Here is a 23792-nt window from a genome sequence, read left to right as displayed (position 1 = left end):
TGCAAAACTGAACAGAAACTCTGGACCTTCGACATTCGACGAAAGAAGAAGACTGAAGAATCTCCCTTGTAGCCAAGGAGTGGCTACCCTGTGCAAACAGGCACCATCAAGAGACTACCCTTTGCTTTGCGACCGTTCTACGAGGAACCGACTGCAGAGCCCGACCAGAGCCTTGACTTCCAGACTTCTCCGACCCTCATCCACATCTGCAGCAGAGCTGAGATCCGTGGAGGCGACGAGCGACGTGGGACCGGCTACCTGGGAAAAGTGGCTAGTAACTTACAGCGCAGCTTCTGAGGTACCCTCGAAGTTGTGCACTGGGGATTGAGAAGCCCCAACCCCAAGCACCATCTGCACCGAAGATCAGCCCCCCACACTCCACGAGTCCTGCGTGGGGCCCTTCAGCATTTTCCTGCTTGCCGCGTCTGTCCGGTTGCTTGCCCGCTGGCTAGCGGCCTCTGTGACGACGCACCCTGAAATCTTCTGCGCTGGTTTGGCTCCTCCAGACTGGCTCCCGCTTCTCTGCAAAGAAGAAGCACCCCAGACCTTCCTGGTCTGCACCAGAAGCAAGTCCTTTGTTCTTCGTGGGTTCCGCTTGCCAAGGCTTGGTGAGTCCTAGTCCAACTTCGACGCCGCCGACAGCAAGAGCCTTCGTGGGACAGCTCGCCTCCTGGTCCTGGTCGTCCTCGACGCTCCCTGGTCCTCCTGGCTGCAGCGACAAGCTTCACCTTCACCTGCAACTCTTCACGACATCGCCTGGTTCCTTCCTGGTTCCAAGTGGTCACTGGCTAGTGACCTTGACTCTGTCCCTTCTGCTTGCAGGTTTCTTCTCTTCTTGATCCCAGCCTTGGGATCCACCGGACACTCTCCCCTGACTGCCTGTCAGCATCTTTCTTCAGGCATCCATAGGAGTCGACGACGAAAACGACGCATCTTCACCCCTATGCACCCGCAGCCTGTGGGCTAGGTAACTTGGGTACTCCGGTGCTCATCAGGATAGTGACTATCCTAGTGTCTAGTTTTCAAGTCTCAACTTCCTAGCTACTCCGGAAGTGTCCTAAATCTATCTATTTCTAAACTGTAATATTGCAATTGACTATTACGCATTACGCGTGAGTGTTTCCACTCTGCACACGAATCCCGTGGGCCTCCCACTTCCTAACTAACGCTAGTGTAGTGTAGCCCCAGCGATTCCCTAGGCCTAGGCCTATTCTATTTCTGTGACAGTGGTTCTTATACCACTTACTTAGTATATGGTTTGCGTGGCCCCTAGGGCCTAACTGTATTACTTACCTGTGTGACTTACTGTATGCATTAATAAGACTGTGTTGTACTTACCTCTAATCTCATAAAGAGTGCTGAGGGTTTGCTTAGAATAAATACACTTTATTTTATATATATATCTGTTGTGGTGTCCTTTCATTTGGTATTCAAGGGATTATATATGGTATCACAGCTGGCTTCACATGCCATTCAGAGTTTAGCCTAAAGACTGCTCTTGTCCATGCTACCACTAGGATAGCTGGTCTATAAGGTTGACTTTACAACCAATCACCATAAGGGTATTTGGACTGATATAAGGTGTACACTATAACTAGTGACATCATACATCAGGCCAACTTCTCACACCGAGTCTCCGCTCCATCGCGTCCTGCTAAAGCTATTGAACCTGGTCGCCGGGCTTGCTGGCCAACATCGAAGACGAAGCCTGAAGGAGAGAGGCTGGAGGTGCCCCTGCTGACAGAGAAGCAGTCCCGCTTTCACTGGGGAAGCCGTGGACTCCTGCTGGAAATGGCTGCGGCGAGGCGTGTTGCCGCCATCTTAGCCAGGGCGCGGGCCGGAGAAACATTTCGGTCAAAGATGCTGGGTTCTCGCTTGAGCTGCCCAGACTGCAGAGACCCTTGAGGCAGGATAGGACCGCTTGGAGGCCCTCTACCCCTCTGGTCTTCGCCCCGGAACCAAAAGTCCCCGGAGCGATTGTTGTCAGCGGAGCACCCGGAGTCCCTCACGGAGCCCCACCCTGCACTGGAGGTGCTGCAGTGGCGGAACAGACGACCAGGCCACTGACCCCCCACGCAGTGAATGTTCTGTGCAACTGGGAACTGCATCCAGATTGTCTGCCCCCTTTGGTACATTGGAGGAACTGAGTCTGCTGCCTTCCTCTGCCTAGTTATTGGGTCTGATTTATCGGCGCCATTCCTCTGCAGGTTGTTGAGGAGGTCGGGGCTCTGTCTGCCTCTCAGCTTCTGGGCCTTAGAGCCGGGATTCCTGCGGCAGAGCTTCCATGTACTGCTATGGCCTGTGGGTGGTGACTGGGCCTCCCGCTGACTTGCCCTCTAGACGCAGCTCCCCAACATACAGACACACGCACCCAGTATCGTGCAGTGCCGGGGTGGCCCAGCTGCGGGACCCGCTTGCTCAGGGTCACATCTCGAGCCTGCTCCCTATTAGAGTTTGACCAGTGCGGCTGAAGGGAGCGGTGTGACGCGCTCCACGAACCAAAGGTAGGCCGCCTCTGCAAATCTTGGGGCAAAGGTGATTTGGGATTGCTGCTAAGAGACGTGGGGTTCCAGGTCGCAGTCGAAGGTGGCTGAGCCTTGCTGGACAGGCCTGGGAAGGACTGTGGCATTACGGATCACCAGGTACCGCTGAGGTTAGCGTGCATCCCACTGAATAAGGCCTTGGTCTACTGGGCTTGGCGAGCTCTACTAGCTGGGAACCCCTTAATCCTTTTGACTTTACATGCTGGCTTGCTGAGCCTTAATAGTCTATAGCAAACACAGGGCTCTTGGGTCTCCTAGCTGACCTGTGGCTCCCCGAGAGTCTGCACTAGAGCTGGGGAAGTGTTGCCTTTCTTCATAGGGGAGCCGTCCATTGCCTCCCCCTGAGACCTAACATTACAACTCTAACTATACCTGCTCTTGTCAAATCTCAAGCCCTGGGTGGTAATTTATACGGAGTTCCTGTGACACAGTCAAGGAGTAATAACCAGCTATGCCCCCTAAAAAGCCAACAAGGACTTTGAGCCTACCTCGACCAGGAAAAACCCGATAGCTTCTTAATGGTCCAAAACCAATTCACAACCCCAGGCCACATCTGTCTCGTCAGACCCTGCGACTGATAGAGCCCAGCCCGATGCACCGATCATGCAGGCCTTTATGACCTCATTTCTCCAAGAGATCAAGGATGAAATTGGATCACTTAAGCAAGACTTCAAAGCTGGGCTGCAGGACATCCGGCAGGATGTCACAGAAATCGTCAGGTGGGTGGACGATCTTGACCGCACTATGGATGCCAGATGCGAGGACCACGAGAGCCTATGGCGGCGGATGGCAGACCTGGAGGACCAAAATATTAGCCTACAGCTTAAACAGGAAGACCAAGAGAATCGGAGTAGACGTATTAAGCTACGTATCAGAGGGGTCCCCCTGGGGGCAGAAGGAAAAGACATCATCTTCTTTACGGCAGACCTCCTCCAGGCCATCCGCGGGAATGAAAAAGAATCCCCACCCATTCTGGATAGAGTTCATCGGGTCCCAGGCCCTAGAAATCGCCCTAACTTCATCCCGAACATACTCACACGGGTCCACTTTTTCGCCGAAAAAGAAGCCATCTTGAGAAAGATTCAGGGGGTCACAGCCCTCTATTATAATTATATTCATGACCTGGCCCCTCCCACCCTCCGGAGGCGAAAAGACTTTAAGCCTGTTACGGACAGACTCCGAGAGCTCAACATTAAGCACCAGTGGGGCCACCCCTTTGCTCTGCTGTTCAACTGGGAAGACAAGCGACGCGCTCTTCGTTCATTGAGAGAAGCAAAACATCTCCTGCACCTTCCGCTGGACCCTGAGAGCGGTGATCCATCCCTTCCGCGGGGGCACTCTGGAGGACCCTCCCATCCGGAAAGGGCTACTGTCCCTCCGCCTATATACAGGAGATGCCTTCAGGAACGGGATTCCTCCCAGGCCAAACAGGAGATCATCAACCACATCCGGTCTCTAAGTGAATCTTCACTGCAATCTGGATCTCCAGAACACAAGGACTGATTCGGACCCGGAGTGCCCAACTACTTGCGCTCCCAACATCTAATGACACTGTGACCTAATGCCTAGATAAACCTTTGTGAACTTACTTCTCTACAATTGGTCTCGTCATCCCTTCGTCCTGAGGAGAAATGGTTCCTTACGAGAAAATAAAACGTCCCATGGTCACAGCTAACATGGGGATGGGCCTTTGCATCCCTTCACTGCCTGTTAATACACCGACCTTACTGGAGGCGACCCGGCGGATGACTTCTATGCCTCACATCATACCAGGCCATTGGAAGCGGAAACCTAAGAACTCCCTTGTGACTGCCACCCCCCTGTCCACAGGGTCCCTTTGGAGAGTGACTTCTTCAGAATGGCCCGTCCTTTGGATAATGGGCTGTTCTTGGTAGACTCTGACCATGTCTGGCCTCACTGGCCATCCCCTGTTGGGTTTACTACCTTTCCCGTCATTATTTTTGCAACGCGCTGCTGTTGGAGGGGATGGGGTTGGATACCCTCAGCTTTGGACCTCTTGCTGTCTCTGGGGGTTACCCGACTTCTCCACCAGCCTTGTATAGGCCCCTATCTACAGTGCCTTGTTGTGATATGCCAGGGTGTGAGGTAGGGATCCCGCCATCATTCCTGTTGGGCTTGCCGCGCGAAACACCTTTCCGTACTGATTATGACCACCTTTTTTAAATTCCTCTCACTTAATGTTAAGGGTTTCAACTTCCCTAATAAGAGACACGAGGTCTGGCGATATCTCCTCCTTTAAGACCCGATGTCATATTTCTTCAAGAGACCCACATTCTTCCTTTTGACATCCGTCTTATGTCTCACTGCAAGTATCCTACTCAATACTGGGCCTGCTCCTCTACCAAAACTGCTGGAGTGGCCATACTACTTAAAGCGGGTCGAGCGGGGAATGCCTCCAAGGCTACGAAAGACAAAGACAGGAGGTTTCTAAAAATACAAATACACCGGGACACACGGCCCCTGACCATTGTAAATATCTATGCTCCTAATCAAAATCAAGATGCATTTCTATGCTCACACTTTGTAGTGTAGTTCCTATATCCCCGATAGGCTCCGTGCATTGGAATACCATACACTATAGATTTGACATAAGACTAAGGTCAGTATGTCTCTATCAAGTATACTAAACTTAATTACTTGTGTGTGCCAGCTAACTCAGAGGTCACTAGAAATGTCTTGAATATACAAGAAGGGATTAGTCTCTGACAACCGCATAAACATGACAACTTTGTTTCCTTTAGAATCGGAACAGTTTCAGAATCGTTTAAACAATAGATAACAGTTTCACTCAGTCAATCGTGCATGCTTCGTTTCTACAGAGTTGCACAGAAAGAGAGAGACGGGCGTTTCAATAAAAGGGTTTATTGAACAGTCTTATATCTCATGCAAGAGATATGAATTGTTACAATCGTAAGACAGACTGCGAAGTACAATATGTACGAGGTTAGCAGTAAGATAAAATAATACTGCAATAGCATGGTTTGTAGCTATGACATATTAATCAAAATATATACATAAATAACATAAGCTAAAATGTGATACTTATCTGATGCTTCTAAATTGTTCTACCCCAGTGTACCTAACCTAGGTGCAGTACGAGGTTTGAAGTAGGTGTCATTTCTAAAGTATAGCTGGCTATATTTTAGTTTATAATTACAATGGATGGTTTCAGTTCCTATGGGTTAAGGGGAACACAGCCACTAATTATGTGGTGTTATAGAGAAGAGGGGTAGTCTCCTGGGATAGGTGAGTGTGCAAAGAAAGAGGAAGGTGCTCCTTAGTTTGGTACGTAGTGCCCTCACACACCCTTTCGAGTGTATAGCATCATCATCGGGCAAGGTTGCTCCTCGTGGGGGTGGCGCTGCAGTCCCTCACGGGCCCCAAGGGGCTCTCTGGCGGAGATCTTTTAGGAGTTTGCCACAGTGGTGAGTGCGGGTATGTGGGAAGGAAGTGTCAGTGAGTGTGAGTTAAAATGGAACAGAAGGCCCTGTAAATTTTATTCGTAGGACCCCTGCTCCAAAATAAAAGTCAACGGGGATGGAGATGCACATTTGTGCCGTTGCGAGAGGGGAAACAGAACCAAATAAGTTCCCACTTCTCTCAACCCGAGTGTTGTGTGATAAGGTGCGGTTTTAAAAGGGGGTCGACATGTTTCGCGCTAGTGCACACACGTGCACACACGTCCCAAGAAAACTATTCAGACACAACCCACACTATGGAACCTACCTCCAGTGGTTGGACATTATCCATGTGGCTCATGTGCAGCATGCCCCCAGACAAGCACCACCAAGGAACTAGACTTGGGACTTCCAAGGCTCTGGAAACAGACACGGCACACGAACTGCAACACCAAGAACTGCGTGTACTTAATTACCTGTCCCTGTAGCCTACAGTACATTGGCATGACCACCAGACCAGTGAAGGTCCGAATAGGGGAGCATAAAAGTACAATCCGTCGCAAACGCGCAGCCACCAGACTACAAAGTCACTTTCTGGACAAGAACCATCCACCAGAAAGTTTGCATTGGACAATAATCGAATCCAACTCCCAGTGGTCAGCAACCACATTATTCAGACAAGAACAACGATGGGTGTTCAAACTCAGTAGCAACAAAAAAGGACTGAACGAAGATATACCCTGGGTAGACCTATCACACTAAACCCTGACACCATGGACAGTTGTATTAAGATGCTTGCTACAACCCATACATCCCATCGTTATATACTCTCTTGAGAACCCTTAATCAGTCTATCAATCATAGTCCTTTGTATAATATACCATTAACACCTAATCCTTAAGACAGAACCAGGAAGTATACCAGAACACCTCCTGATGGATCTAGTTCCTTTTGTTATCATTTTGACCATCTTATTGTCACACTAAACCAATCATTTAGACCTCCATCGATCCCGACCCTATTGCCATGTCTGATCGATTTTCGTAGTGGGTCATACACTCAAGTGGGTCGTGGTATCAACGACATCGACACTTATCCACATGAAGTTAACTCAGGTGACATATCTCCCCTTCACCGCTCCAAGATGGCCGCCCCCTCTTCTCCTGAACTCCGCCCAGCATCGTACTCATATACAGAACACAGGGTGTATCCCTAACCCCTACATAGACTTACCACACTGGTTCCCTATCAAACAGGGTACAGAGACACTGATTATTTATGGTCTCTGCAATCTAACCCGGGCTTGATCTTCATCTTGACCGAACAGAGTACCAATATTGATACCATTTCGAGACTCTCGTTTCCCATTCCAACATGGCCGCCACCTCTCGGATAGTCACTGACGAGCCCCCTTCACGCTACGTGATGACGCCACGGCCACAACCTTCCGCCGCGTTGATTCCCGTATTTAGGGAGGTCCGCTTCCCGACCAGGTATGCCACCGGCAGTACCGCTGGACGGGTAGGTTTCCGGTTCCGTGAGGCCATATCAGAAGTAAGTAACTCTCTGTCTGTATTAAGGATGCTGTGCTGGTTCCTGGCAATTCCGCTGGGTTCACCTGATGTAATTGAGTCCCTCTTCTTGTTTGTTTTTCTCAGCTTCACATCGCGGTACATCCGACGGAGCCCTTCTCAGACCATGGGAGGGTAGGCGGGATTTTGTGTCTCTCAGTATATAATTTTTTCCAATGTATATGCACAACCGCCACATCTAACTCTGGGTCCGGTGTAATTTCGCTCCCGACCCCACACGAATACTTTCAGCTGTACTTTAGCTAGTTCTATGTTCTCCAGGCATGTCTCGTCCTTAGCGACTCCACACGGGGTCTAGATTTTAACCAGCGTCACTTCCTTCTCTCACTTTTTTATCACAAAACCTGTGGCCACCGATTATCAGAATATGGCACCGGGTGGTAGAGGTGTACCACCCATACATTACACCATCACCATTCGGCGTCACAATGTAAATCTATGATGCAGCGTAGTTCACTCTGTGCACTCCCGTCACAGCTGCACCTTGTAGGTACTGCCGCTCGCCGTTACCCAGGTAGAACCCACTCCACAGTATTTTCTTTTTACAATGCATGTTACATCGAAGACGCACTGACGCTTCACTAGTTTCATGCATCTGGCACTTGGGCACAACCCGTGCACTTGTGACTTCGAGCTCACTTTCTACAGGAACATATGTAATTAATATGTCACTGGGCTCTGAATACCCTTTTTTCTTTTTTCTCTTTCCCCCCCCCCCCCCCCCCCCCTCCTTTTGTCTCCTTTTAGGCTGTGAACTAGGACATTAGTATAAGAACGGGTCCTTATAATTATTATCGTTACATACCTTAACCAGGTTTTTCTAGGGATACAGTGTGTCTTTTCCTGATCCCTGGTTTCTTTCTCCAACTGGTCCTGATGAAGCGCTGAAGGATCCTTTAGGGACCTATCTGTAGCGCGAAACATGTCGACCCCCTTTTAAAACCGCACCTTATCACACAACACTCGGGTTGAGAGAAGTGGGAACTTATTTGGTTCTGTTTCCCCTCTCGCAACGGCACAAATGTGCATCTCCATCCCCGTTGACTTTTATTTTGGAGCAGGGGTCCTACGAATAAAATTTACAGGGCCTTCTGTTCCATTTTAACTCACACTCACTGACACTTCCTTCCCACATACCCGCACTCACCACTGTGGCAAACTCCTAAAAGATCTCCGCCAGAGAGCCCCTTGGGGCCCGTGAGGGACTGCAGCGCCACCCCCACGAGGAGCAACCTTGCCCGATGATGATGCTATACACTCGAAAGGGTGTGTGAGGGCACTACGTACCAAACTAAGGAGTACCTTCCTCTTTCTTTGCACACTCACCTATCCCAGGAGACTACCCCTCTTCTCTATAACACCACATAATTAGTGGCTGTGTTCCCCTTAACCCATAGGAACTGAAACCATCCATTGTAATTATAAGTAATAATTTTGGGAGCATTGGTTCAGGACCTTCTCTGAATAGCTCCTAGTCCCCCCTCTCCATTTTTTGACTTGCAATTAGTACGGCTGTTGGCCGTGGGACAACCCCCTATCTTCCTACTTTTGCACACATATTTCATTCCCCTTCTACCTGTGGTTTATTGTGACGGTCTAGACTGACATCTTACATCCTTGGGATACGATGGATAACCCAGGCCTTAGTTTTGATGACGAGATGGTAGCAGAGATCCTAAGAGCACCATCACTCCTAGCAGAAGATGGCAGCGCACCATCGGGCAGTGGCAATGATGACTGGAGGTCGCTTCAAAATCTGCGCAAACTCCAGATCAAAACAGCCTTACATGGAACGATCATGACGGAATATCTCAGAGCTAATATCGCCCCCAATGGCCTATTGATAACTTTGGCCCCAAGGATATTCTTGGAAGATCTGACATTCCGGCGTGAATGGTCAAGAATATCCTGGAAGTGTACACGTGATTGGCTGATACTGATCATTAATACAGCAAAGCGCCTTTCTGACGAATTACTGGTCCAGATCAACCTGTCGGAGAACAGACTAAAGACAGGCATTTCAATTACAGCATTCAAATCGAAACTCTCCGAGATAAATCTGGAAATGAATGAACACAAAGAATATCTCACAAAACAAAAAATCAACCAGCTACAAAAGGATGTCAAGAGGTTCGACAAAGAAAAGATCTACCCATATACAAAAGACGACTATGTCTTCCCAAGTATGGACACCTCGACAGAAGAGACGGGCAGCAATTATTCAGGCAGCTCTGGCTCTTCGAGCAATGAATCCAACTATGATAATAGAAATCAGAAACCAAGAGGAGGATACAGATACCAGCATCCACCACCACCATTGTTTCACGGCTTCCCCGCACATCCGTTCTCTACACCAATGTATCAAGGACCATGGATGGGTCCACAACCCGTATGGAATGGCCCCATGGGACAGAACCCGATACAGAGCTACCAACAATACCAGAACCCTCCCCCCCCTTTTTTCAACAGAGGGAGGGGCAGAGGCAGAGGCAAAAGAAGAGGAGGCAACAAGTCCGTCCATTGGCAGGACCCGGAACCGATGATCTTGCGAAGCAAGACAACAAGACCCTAGTGGTGAACCTATCCTCGAGACCCATCACTGACGGTGAAAATAGCCTTCTGGAAAAAGGCTTATGGTTTGTACCAACACCTAAGGAAGACGATTTTATCTTACATCAAGAACTCCATCAATTCTTTCGCAAGGTGCGCCTTAAAGCATTTTTTCAAGACAAACCAGAGACTACACCTGTCGGCTCAGGTCTCAAGAATAAATCCAGATTTACCCCCACTGCAGCAATGACCCTGCATGAGGTACTGACTTTTGAACAGGCTGTTTTGAAAGAGGTAGAGAATATAACCGCTACCCGCCCCTTCAACAATCTTTCCAAAAAAGACAGGCTTCTTCTGAAAAATCTGACAGAGGACAAAACCATCGTTCTGAAGCCAGCGGACAAAGGAGGTGCCATAGTCATTCAGGATAAGGTCGTCTATGATGATGAATGCCTACGACAACTTTCCAACACTAGGTACTACGAACCAATTGAAGAAGACCCAACCACACGTCTCTCCACCAAGATACAGCACTTGACTGTGGAAGCAGAGGCAGAAGGCTGGATAACCAAGGACGAGGCTTCATTCCTTATGAACAAGTACCCCCGTACTCCGTACTTCTATTGTCTACCAAAAATCCACAAAGGGGTCACCCCCCCCACCTGGAAGGCCCATTGTCTCTGGGATCGATTCCCTGTTAGAACCGCTCAGTAAGTTCTGCGATGTATTCCTACGCCCTTTGGTTACTAAGACCCCTACCTATCTGAGAGACACAACAGAAGTTCTGAACCTTATTGAACAATTTGAAACACCAGAATCGATTACCCTCCTAGTCACCTTAGACGTTGAGGCTTTATACACGAACATTCCTCAAGATGCGACACTCATAGTCTTGGACAAGGTGCTCCGTAACGTGGACCCATGGCCATCCGAGACACCTATCACTTTCATCTGTGACTGTGCTACCATAGCATTGAAAGAGAATTACTTTGCTTTTGAAGAACAACTTTACCATCAGGTCCAGGGGACCAGCATGGGGAGCACCTTTGCGCCGAGTCTGGCCTGTTTGTATATGGCGGACTTTGAAGAAGAACACATCCTCACAGACGCCAACCCCTACAAGACCAACATTCTACTATGGCGAAGGTACATCGACGATATCATCATCTTCTGGAAAGGGGACGAAGAGTTGTGTCGAACCTTTTTTACATGGATTAACACTCTTAACCCATTCCTCAATTTTGTGGGCACTATGTCATCGGAGTCCATCCCTTTCCTAGACCTCCTCATATCTTTGAAAGACGGGTCTCTTATGAGCACTAACTACAAAAAACCGACTGACAGGAACAGTCTCCTCCTGTTCAATAGCCACCATCCTAAATCTTTAAGGAACAATTTACCAGTGGGTCAGTTTCTACGGTTACGACGCAACTGCAATACCATCACAGAATATGAAAAAGAGGCGGACACCCTAACAAAAAACCTGATTCAAAGGGAGTACCCTAAGAAAATCGTAAAACAAGCCCGAAAACGAGCCAGGAACAATCACAGAGGAGCACTACTTGAAATAAAAGATAAACCGACCACAGATGTCCTGACCTGTGTCACATCTTACACACCCAATTCCAATAAGATTCAAAAAATCATCAAGAAGAATTGGAAGATCCTGGAAACCGGACAGTTCCAACCGGGTCCTCAACCACTTTTTTCTTTCAAAAGAACCCAGAATCTCAGGGACATGCTCGTGCACACACGTCCCAAGAAAACTATTCAGACACAACCCACACTATGGAACCTACCTCCAGTGGTTGGACATTATCCATGTGGCTCATGTGCAGCATGCCCCCAGACAAGCACCACCAAGGAACTAGACTTGGGACTTCCAAGGCTCTGGAAACAGACACGGCACACGAACTGCAACACCAAGAACTGCGTGTACTTAATTACCTGTCCCTGTAGCCTACAGTACATTGGCATGACCACCAGACCAGTGAAGGTCCGAATAGGGGAGCATAAAAGTACAATCCGTCGCAAACGCGCAGCCACCAGACTACAAAGTCACTTTCTGGACAAGAACCATCCACCAGAAAGTTTGCATTGGACAATAATCGAATCCAACTCCCAGTGGTCAGCAACCACATTATTCAGACAAGAACAACGATGGGTGTTCAAACTCAGTAGCAACAAAAAAGGACTGAACGAAGATATACCCTGGGTAGACCTATCACACTAAACCCTGACACCATGGACAGTTGTATTAAGATGCTTGCCACAACCCATACATCCCATCGTTATATACTCTCTTGAGAACCCTTAATCAGTCTATCAATCATAGTCCTTTGTATAATATACCATTAACACCTAATCCTTAAGACAGAACCAGGAAGTATACCAGAACACCTCCTGATGGATCTAGTTCCTTTTGTTATCATTTTGACCATCTTATTGTCACACTAAACCAATCATTTAGACCTCCATCGATCCCGACCCTATTGCCATGTCTGATCGATTTTCGTAGTGGGTCATACACTCAAGTGGGTCGTGGTATCAACGACATCGACACTTATCCACATGAAGTTAACTCAGGTGACATATCTCCCCTTCACCGCTCCAAGATGGCCGCCCCCTCTTCTCCTGAACTCCGCCCAGCATCGTACTCATATACAGAACACAGGGTGTATCCCTAACCCCTACATAGACTTACCACACTGGTTCCCTATCAAACAGGGTACAAAGACACTGATTATTTATGGTCTCTGCAATCTAACCCGGGCTTGATCTTCATCTTGACCGAACAGAGTACCAATATTGATACCATTTCGAGACTCGCGTTTCCCATTCCAACATGGCCGCCACCTCTCGGATAGTCACTGACGAGCCCCCTTCACGCTACGTGATGACGCCACGGCCACAACCTTCCGCCGCGTTGATTCCCGTATTTAGGGAGGTCCGCTTCACGACCAGGTATGCCACCGGCAGTACCGCTGGACGGGTAGGTTTCCGGTTCCGTGAGGCCATATCAGAAGTAAGTAACTCTCTGTCTGTATTAAGGATGCTGTGCTGGTTCCTGGCAATTCCGCTGGGTTCACCTGATGTAATTGAGTCCCTCTTCTTGTTTGTTTTTCTCAGCTTCACATCGCGGTACATCCGACGGAGCCCTTCTCAGACCATGGGAGGGTAGGCGGGATTTTGTGTCTCTCAGTATATAATTTTTTCCAATGTATATGCACAACCGCCACATCTAACTCTGGGTCCGGTGTAATTTCGCTCCCGACCCCACACGAATACTTTCAGCTGTACTTAAGCTAGTTCTATGTTCTCCAGGCATGTCTCGTCCTTAGCGACTCCACACGGGGTCTAGATTTTAACCAGCGTCACTTCCTTCTCTCACTTTTTTATCACAAAACCTGTGGCCACCGATTATCAGAATATGGCACCGGGTGGTAGAGGTGTACCACCCATACATTACACCATCACCATTCGGCGTCACAATGTAAATCTATGATGCAGCGTAGTTCACTCTGTGCACTCCCGTCACAGCTGCACCTTGTAGGTACTGCCGCTCGCCGTTACCCAGGTAGAACCCACTCCACAGTATTTTCTTTTTACAATGCATGTTACATCGAAGACGCACTGACGCTTCACTAGTTTCATGCATCTGGCACTTGGGCACAACCCGTGCACTTGTGACTTCGAGCTCACTTTCTACAGGAACATATGTAATTAATATGTCACTGGGCTCTGAATACCCTTTTTTCTTTTTTCTCTTTTTTCCCCCCCCCCCTCCTTTTGTCTCCTTTTAGGCTGTGAACTAGGACATTAGTATAAGAACGGGTCCTTATAATTATTATCGTTACATACCTTAACCAGGTTTTTCTAGGGATACAGTGTGTCTTTTCCTGATCCCTGGTTTCTTTCTCCAACTGGTCCTGATGAAGCGCTGAAGGATCCTTTAGGGACCTATCTGTAGCGCGAAACATGTCGACCCCCTTTTAAAACCGCACCTTATCACACAACACTCGGGTTGAGAGAAGTGGGAACTTATTTGGTTCTGTTTCCCCTCTCGCAACGGCACAAATGTGCATCTCCATCCCCGTTGACTTTTATTTTGGAGCAGGGGTCCTACGAATAAAATTTACAGGGCCTTCCGTTCCATTTTAACTCACACTCACTGACACTTCCTTCCCACATACCCGCACTCACCACTGTGGCAAACTCCTAAAAGATCTCCGCCAGAGAGCCCCTTGGGGCCCGTGAGGGACTGCAGCGCCACCCCCACGAGGAGCAACCTTGCCCGATGATGATGCTATACACTCGAAAGGGTGTGTGAGCGCACTACGTACCAAACTAAGGAGTACCTTCCTCTTTCTTTGCACACTCACCTATCCCAGGAGACTACCCCTCTTCTCTAGAACACCACATAATTAGTGGCTGTGTTCCCCTTAACCCATAGGAACTGAAACCATCCATTGTAATTATAAGTAATAATTTTGGGAGCATTGGTTCAGGACCTTCTCTGAATAGCTCCTAGTCCCCCCTCTCCATTTTTTGACTTGTATATTTTAGTTTAGCCAAGAGTTGCCAAACGTTTCTCTAAGTTCTAGTCAGCTCCATACCTTAGAATGGGAGAGGTTGGAATCTCTTTTCTGGACTCGATAGTCTAACCCCCGCAAGGGAAGTCAGAGAGCACTGGAGCTGGATTCTCTGCGAGGAGGATGGCAGCGTCAGGTCAGTGCTTCAGGCTGGAACTCTATCTCCTTCCGAACTTGCCGTGGCGAACCACGTAGTTTGGGTTGGATCGAATCCTCCGGGAACCGCAATTTGCCAGGGCAAGTGCTGGTATATTTATACCTTGAAGGTGTCTAGGAATGCCAGTATTGACGTAAAAGTCGGGCAGAGGAACGTCATGAATGAAACCCTAAGGAATAGATGTTCATGCATACTTAATGAGTCCTTGGAGAAATCAATATTCAAGCTGAGGGAAACTCCTAAAGGCTTAAGGGTCTGGTTTTCCAAGAATTTGTTGTGACGTGGATGGACGGATGTAGGTGGCCATGCCTGTATTTGGTTTGTATGGACAATGTCTAAATAAGGGCTGGATTTCTATGTCCAAATAAGGGCAATGTGAATTGTACCTATATAAGGGCATAAATCGGGAAACCTATATACGGAATCCAAAACTGCACACAACAACTTAAGTGCTCTCTTAAAACCGGTTACAATAGCGACTATCCTTGTGGGGGGGGACTTTAATCTAGTATGGGATCCGGAATGGGATTGTACTGCGGAGGCATACCAAAGCACTGGCGCCATGTCCGCAGCTCTCAAAAACGCTATCACTGATTTGGGACTATTCGATGCCTGGAGATTCATGTATCCTGACTCCAAAGACTTCATTCTTTTCTCACACACATCGCTCATACTCACGTATTGACTAATATTTTTTTTCCTTACCCTTATTGCATTCACTAGCTGCTGCAGATATATCTGACATTTCTTTATCCGATCATGCCCATATCTTGATATCATTACAGCTTCCCACTCCCCAAACCAGCACTCAACCCAGGTGGAGGCTACCTCCTGAGGTCCTCCGGGATCCTCTTGACCTTGCGGATATTCGTAAAGAGATCGAGGCTTTTTTTATTGCAAACACCATTTATACTTTGGAAACTGTCAGATGGGATGCTTTTAAGGCATACACTATCACAAGGAAGAGATACAAGGGAGAGCTTAAGCCTTCTCTGACTCCCCTAGCAAACGTTTAGAACTCACTATACAGAGAAGAGCTACCAAAACTTATTAGTAACAGGTAACCGTGATAGTAAGAGAGACACACTACTATCCCTTACTATCAGAACCTAGAATATTTGTGAAAAGGAAAAAGCATTATTCTTTTAATACTGCCCTCACACACTTTGCAGTGTCATGCTTCATCATTGGGCCGCGTCAAACGCCCCCGTGCAGACCAACACAGAGGGCGGAGCGCAATGTTTTTTAAGAGATGAAGAATGTAGTGGTGAGGTCACAAAAAGATGAAAGGTGATAACAAATACAAATAGTGACAACAAAAACAAAGCAAGGAAAAGACCCTTCCCTGCCTGCCTCTTACCGTTCCATCGCCCTCCTAAATATTTTTGCTGGTCTTATTCTTCTCAAGTATTACTGGGTCTGCCATCTCCGCTATATTTCTGAATGGGTGGTCCGAGAGTGTGAAAAGCACTGGTTCCACATGGACCGGGCGGTAGCATGTAGACCCCTATGGGACCTAGCTTGGCAATATACGCCCCCGTAGTGCGTACATTGCCACTCCCACAAAAACGGTCCTAGAAATATGGGATAAATTGGCGATGCCTCTGGACTGACCTCATTCCCTTCTCCTAACACGCCCATAGCACGTAACCCCATTTTGTTCCCCTGCTTTGCAACCTCTTCCTTTAGTGCATGGATTGACGGCGAATGTCATATAATACAAGATTTATTTCAGGGTTTGACCAGTGCAAAAAATAATTTCACCTTACCGAAGGGGCTTGGATGCAATATTATCAAGTCCGTCATTGGTTACTCTCTCCTGCCTACACACAAGGAGCAACTAGACAGCTCACTGCCTTTAAGACTTTAGTTCGCAAATTGGAGGTCTTGAGGGGCCTAATCTCCCATACTTAAAAAGTCTTGCAGCATTCGCAATGGCTTCAGCCCCACACGCATCAAACACAATGGAACTTGGACCTTGGCGAAGAGATCCCCTCGGAGTGCTGGGATCGACTGTGGCGGGACATCCAAAAAACTTACCAAAGTGTCCCTCAGCGCGAATCGGCATATAAGCTAATGATGCGATGGTACTTTACCTCGGCCCGCATGCAGCAGATGGCACCAAACTTTCCCCCAACCTGCTGGAGGTGTCGGGGCGACAGAGGTGACTTTATCCACATATGGTGGTCTTGCCCCAGCTTAACAATATTCTGGAAATAAATCCTTAGTCATATCAAGGACACAGTGGGTTTCCCTAATCCTTGTTCTCCAAGGGTAACTCTGCTAGGCATTAGACCCTCGACATTGACCGCCATGACCCATTCGGACTGGCGCTTAATATTACAGATGTTAGTAGCCGCATGACAGTCCATAGTCTTATTCTGGAAAAAAACGGATCCCCCCTCCTCTGGCCATGTGTTTTCTCCGCCTATGGCATGTTCTAGCTCTTGAGCTACTCACCGCCCTCATTAACCACACAGACGCCAAATTCACTCACATCTGGCAGTCATTAATTCAACATGTCTCCCAGATAGAGCACTCCCGATTGGTCCCCCCTCACCTACGAGCTTTACAGCTTTTTGACGACCCTCTTGAGCCCTTCTCTAGGGGTCGGCAACCGGCGTCTCCAACTACATCGGAGCTGTAGGGGGTTGTCTCACCTCCCCCCTAAGAGGCCTCAACTCCCCCTCCTCAAGATATTCTGATCGAAATGGGCGAGTAGATTTTTCGAGGCCTGGTACATGGCAGTCATGTTGTCCGCCCAGACAAAGACAACCTTGCCTATCGGGTGAGGTAGAAATGCTTTCAAGGCTAGGTGAACAGCTTGATACTCTAGATAGTTGAAATAGAGATTCTGGAATATGGTGTCCCAGTGACCCTTAACTGTTAGAACTTGTAGGTGAGCGCCCCACCATGTGAGGGATGCGTCTGCTGTTAGTACGATTTGTGGAAGAGGGTCGATTAAGGGCCGCCCTTTTAGTACGTTTTGTGTCTTCCACCGCTGCAGAGAGTAATGCCTGCAGCTGTCTACCAACACTAGCTCTTTCAGTGGACTCTATGACTGAGTCCACTGTTGTGCTAAACATTCATGTAGAGGACGCATGTTCAGTCTTGAATGAGGTACTATTGCAGTGCATAATGCCATAATTTCCAGAAGATATATGAAAGTTTTGACTATTAAGTATTGATTGACGTGAAACTGTGGCAGCAGTGTTTGAAAATTGTGAATTCTGGCTGTATTTGGATAGGCTAAACCTGGCTGAGTGTTGATAAAAGCCCCTAGATATGGCTGGAACTGTGAAGGCTGAAGATGGGACTTTTGGACATTGATAGTGAATCCTAATTGGTGTAGAAGGTTTATGGTTATCGGAGTGTGTTGACGACAGAACGTGGTTTGATCAACCAGTTGTCTAGATACGAGAAGACATGAATGTCTTGTATGCATAAATGTTTTGCTACCACTACTAATCATTTGGTAAACACTCTGGGTGTAGTGGCTACTCTGAAAGGAAGGACCTTGAATTGGTTGTGTTTTCCTGCTACCACGAACCAGCGGTCTTTGTGGTGCGCTGTGTTAATGGGAATGTGAAAGTAAGCTTCCTTTAAGTTTAGTGCTGACATGAAGTTGCCTTGCTGTAGAAGTGGAAGAACCTGTTGAAGTGGGACCATATGGAAGTGCTCTGATAATATATAGTGATTTAGAGACCGTAGATCTAAAATTGGCTGTAAGGAGCTGTCCTTTCTGGGAATAAGAAAGCGCAGGGAGCAGACCCCTGACCCTTGATGTTGTAGAGGAACTGGCTCTATAGCTCCTTTGAGTAAGAGAGCTTGCACTTCTTGCTTGAGCAACTGAGGGTGTGCCAGAAGGTGTCTGTGGGTGCGAGGTGGAATATTGAGAGGACTGTTGATGAACTCCAGGCAATGACCATGTTGGATAAAGTCTAATCCCCACGAATCCAATGTTATGGACTGCCAGATGGGGAGAAACTGCTGTAATCAACCCAACAAGTTTAGAATGATCGGCAGGAAGGAGAAGTAAGTCACTGTTTGCTACTGGATGAGGCATTACGGGCTGGTGTACCTTTGCCCCGACCTTTGAAGTTGTTGCCTCTGTAGTTGCCTCTGAAATACCCGCTAGATGGAGATGTGAGTTTGCTATCTGTAGGCGGATGAAGAGGAATTTGTAGATGTCTGTTTGGATCCTGCTCTGTAAGAGGAGCAACAAAAGGACCCCTGAGGAGTAGGCATTTGAAGTGCTCCCATGGATTTGGCAACCTCAGTGTCTTTTTTCATTTTTTATATACTTGTGGGCTGAAGAGATGCTCTTTATCAAACAGGATGCTAAGTCAAATTTGCTTGACTTCTGGTTTGAATCCAAAGATACGCAGCTTATACCTGCGTAGAAGGACATTTGTATTGATGCCTTTGGCCAGTGCGCATCTAATGAAAGAGTTGGAAATTAACTTCTCTTCCTGAATTAGTTCTTGCCCTTTCTTTTTATGTTCTTCTGGGAGCTATTGGAGGAGTTCCTCCATCTCATCCCAGTGAGCTCGGTCATATTTAGCTAATAATCTCTGTGTGTTTGTAATTCACCAATGATTAGTGGATTGCACAGCAACCCATTTGCCTGACACATCAATAAGTTTCATTCTTTATCAAGAGGTGGTGCGTCGGTTGCAGTTTGCGAGTCAGTCCGCTTCCGACATTTGAAACAACTAGGGAGGCTGGTGGGAGATGACCTCCAATAAAAATTGGTTCAGATGGTGCAGCCTTAGATTTCTTATGTACCCTAGGGGTGTTAATGCAAGCCCGTGCAGGATTCTTGAAGATATGATCTGCATGGCGCATCATACCGTTAAGCATTGGAAGAGATTGAGACAGGGTGTAAGAGGTGCACAAAGTATCAAACATAAAATCCTCCTCCATGGATTCTTTATGCAGTGTAACACCATGGTATGCTGCTGCTCTAGCAATAAGCTCTTGATATGATGTAGTATCATCAGGAGGTGAGGGTTTGGAAGGGTATAGGTCTCGTTCGGTTTACCCTGGGGGGTTGGGGGGCACGGGGGGGGTTCTATGTTATAATCCTGCCAGGGATCTGGTGGTGGTGCACCATAAGTGTCATCATCCTTCCCCACCTAGGTCTGTATGTGGATATCCCGGAGGTGTAATATTCAGGAGAATTCTGTGGTGAGTGAGGTACAGGTGGTGGAGTTGATGGTATGTGAGATGGAGAAGTAGGAGGAATAGGGTGCAGAGGACTAGTAGCCTTGTCCTCCTTTTTATTCATAGGCAGTGGCAAATCAATGGCTTCTTGAAAAGAAGTTTGCAGCTTGGCAGAAGGCACTGCCGTAGTCTTTGTAATAATGCAGCCAGTATCCAGATGAATATTGATCAGTTTTTGTTTCAGATCGAGTCTCTCCTGCATTTTTTCCAAAATAGGTTCTGGGATTGTAGAGGGAGCCGATTTTGTTTTTGGAAAGGAAGGTTTTGGAGCCGAACTGCTTTTAGTTATCAGAAGCGGAGTGATTGGAGCGGAAGAGGTGGCATCTCAGCTCGGTGCAGAACCGGAAGGTTTGATATGTGCTTTAGGTGCCGAGCATAGAGGTTGGGGGTTGGGCGCAGCTTTAGCTGAATCTCAGTGTCGACCATGGCCAGATTCCAGTGGCGGCCCAGAAGCCTTTTGTTTGGTGGAAACCGAGAGTTTTAGTTTGGGCAGGTGAGGGGTTTGAGTACTCACAGCATCTTGACCCGGGGGCAGAACGTGTGATTCCAAATTGATCTCTAATTCTGATTTCGAATCTCCAACCGAAAAGGTTCCCTCTTCTGCCACAGAGGCATCAAGTTCTTACTCTTCCTGTTCGAAGATCTCAGGCGTGTGCTCGATTTCACATCTCTGCATCTCTCTGCGCCATGCCAGACTGTCCCGCAGGGTCTTTTTTTTTTTTTTTTTTTAATCGAAAAAAACAGGACTCACAATTTTCATCGCTGTGCTCAGGGGATAAGCACAAATTGCAGACCCTGTGAAGGTCGGTCCGCAGGTACTTTGAATGGCACTAGCGGCAGAATTGAAATGGAGTCCGTTCCAACACCAGAGTATCATCGATGGAGTCAAGTAAGGGTATAGGTGGCTTGAAGGCCACGATCGGAACATTCCAATAAGACGAATGAGAGTCTTCAGAGCTTCGATACACTAGGAAGGAAACAGGTGTTTGAAACAATACAGACAAAAGTAGAGTGGATTACGCACTGAAAGTATCTCAAAAACAGTCTTGAGCCGGAGCACAGTAATACACGTCCGAATCAGACAGCGGGGAAAAAAACAATCTAACAATGGAGCCAATGCCTATGTGCAATGTTACCAAGTGGAGGAGCCACCTTACCTTGCGACTTGACAGACTACTTAGAAGAAAAACAAATCGCACCCAACACTAGATGGCAGGAGTATATAAATCTACCACCACACATGCCTCAACCATAAATCTTCTTTTTACAAATACTCAATTTTTGTTCCAATCATGCTGTATTTGTATCTAGGAAATGCATTTCAACATCGGAACAAAATTAGCATATGAAGCAGATGAATTGAGACACCATCTTGAAGTATTCTTCAAAATCTGCTGTCACCCAACGAGGCCACTAGAATTCCCCTGAATCTAGAATAATAGAAACAAGCCAAAGGGCCTAGGGATAAAAACACCCACCCATCCACTTCAACTGCCAAAAGATTCTGAGAACTTTGTGCTAAAGAAAGCAAAGATGAAAAATCAATGGAGAGTCAACATCGCCTCTCTTGGCGTTATCAATCCTCCAGCCCTACTCCTCTGTAAGAACACAAATATATAAAAGGGTGCAGAAATAAACATAAGCTCTTCACCCCATCTCTAGTATGGTGTGCTCCAAAGGCAGTCAGTTAGAAGAATCATTTAACTGAAAGCCCATCACTGGGATATTCGTGCACCCCCAGTACAGCTACAAAATCCAAAAAAAGGTCCATACAGTATTGGATACCTATCCACTGGTCATTATAAATAATTGTTGCGTAAAGACAAAAAGGGGAGTAGAGGCCCTCTTGGAAATTGGAGAACTTTTTCCTTTACCTGTTGCCCCTTAACACACAGACGGGTGCACGTACCAAAACAAACCATCACCAGTACTGATGTACACCTTAGCAAGGAACTCACCTTAATACCAGAGTCCATTGCACCAGAAGCTACAATTTCCGTAAAGGGATGAAAATCCAGGCTACAGATATTAGCTCTGTGCCCTGGTAACGGTCGAACAGCTGATGAAAGAAAAAGACAATGAGATCGTCAACTTTCTACATACCAGAAGCAATAGATTCTCAATCATTCTGGTGAACATGCAAAGGGAAGGGGGGAGGATGGACGCGTACAAGAGAGTGATCCAAGAGAATCCAATCTGCGCATGTGAATGTGTGCACACAAGAGTGTGCTTACAGAAGAAAGGAAGAAAGCGAAAGAAAGAAATCTGTGGCATTTTAGGTATAAATGGTACACAGTACTAGTAATGGGTCAAAGACGAACACAGAATTTGGCAATAGACAAAAACAGAGAACAAATCTTTGAGCAACGTTCTTGGAAGTGAAGCGGGACATAAAAAATAAACAACAGCAAAAAGGATACAAAGACAGCAGAAAAAAGGAAGAGCATGAAAGCTGCAGATAAATTGCCACTCAGTGTAGGAAGGGTTGGTACAGCACATACTATGAGCAGTGAATGAAAGTAATGTAAACAATGTCTGTCAATGGTCATAAGAAGCAAATCAGTTGGGGCACTGGAGAGACAGTCGACATTCCATGCCTTAAAAGCTGGTAGTCATTCTGCTATTTAAGTACTTAAATATAGCCATGCTTCAAACTTTGGATAAAATGACTTCCATTATCTTGTATTTTTTTTTCAAGCATATGCCACACACAAAAAAACATGCTGCACTCTCAAACTGTAAAGCCATATGTTTGCATTCAAATTTTCATATTAAAAAAAATGATCATTGTATATAAATTTAATAGAACAGCACAGGCCATTTCTAGTAGGCGGGTGTATTTAGAACAGGAAAACAGAATTCCTGTTGTCCTAAAGGAAAGACACTATTGGTTTGGATTACTATAAGCTAAAGACATAGTTTAAAAACACAGGGATGACTAAAGGAACTATAAAAAGTTAAAGAATGGAGAGAATAAAAAACACTAGCAAGTTAAAGTACTGACCTAGCAGCACTGGCAACGAAGTGCACTTATGTTTGGGTGGATGTGCAGATGTCACCATACAAAATGCCACCATTCACAGTGCAAGAGAACAAATGGCAGAAGTAGGGTGACCTACTGCCCCTCGATCTATGTTGTGGTGGGAGGAGACAAACCGTGAATAACAGGTGAAGAGGCCAACAGATGAAGAGCTGACACAAAGCCCCTTAAGGTACGTATATGTTGCTGTACTACTTATTTATTACTTTTTTTTTTTTAATTCATTAGGCTGGCAAGACAGTTATAGCATGAATTTGTCTTCCATTGCCACTTATTTCCAGTGGCCATGGTTATACAATCCTACCTAAAGAACCAAACTATTAAGTAGGCAGTAAAGGAAAAAAAAACATAGTGAGGCTTAAGGAGAAGGCAGCTAACTCGAGAGACAATAATAACAGACCATGAGGTAGAAGATAAAGAAAGATGAGACACCTTCTGCAGGGTCTTTAAGCAAAAACAGGAGAGGCATGGGATAAAGACAAGAAAACATCAGGGGAGTGGGGACATAGAACTGAACACACTGTGGGGCTAGGAATAAAGTCAGGACACGTTTCATGAAGCAGAAGTCAAAGTCACAAAACGCATTTTGGGGGAGAAGGACAAATGGAAAGACATCGTGAAGGAGATATCTGAGAAGACAGTGAGTGCATGAAAAAGTAAAGAACAGTGGAAA

At 46.9% G+C, this 23792-nt stretch overlaps 1 protein-coding gene across 3 annotated transcripts in view; it reads right to left on the bottom strand.

Annotated features, from left to right (window-relative positions):
* KATNB1 (katanin regulatory subunit B1) overlaps positions 1-23792 on the bottom strand; it is a 558599-nt gene that overhangs the window by 424323 nt on the left and 110484 nt on the right. For all 3 annotated transcript variants that reach the window (XM_085640093.1, XM_085640095.1, XM_085640094.1), the window contains exon 7: positions 22038-22138. In XM_085640093.1, the coding sequence (XP_085496219.1) occupies positions 22038-22138 (101 nt within the window). The remainder of the gene's footprint in view (positions 1-22037; positions 22139-23792) is intronic.

The sequence above is a fragment of the Triturus cristatus genome, chromosome 12 (genome assembly GCF_964204655.1).
Source record: "Triturus cristatus chromosome 12, aTriCri1.1, whole genome shotgun sequence".
Classification (NCBI taxonomy): Eukaryota; Metazoa; Chordata; class Amphibia; order Caudata; family Salamandridae; genus Triturus; species Triturus cristatus.
The sequence above is the reverse complement of the archived record's forward strand: the minus strand, read 5'-3'. Positions and strand labels throughout refer to the sequence as shown.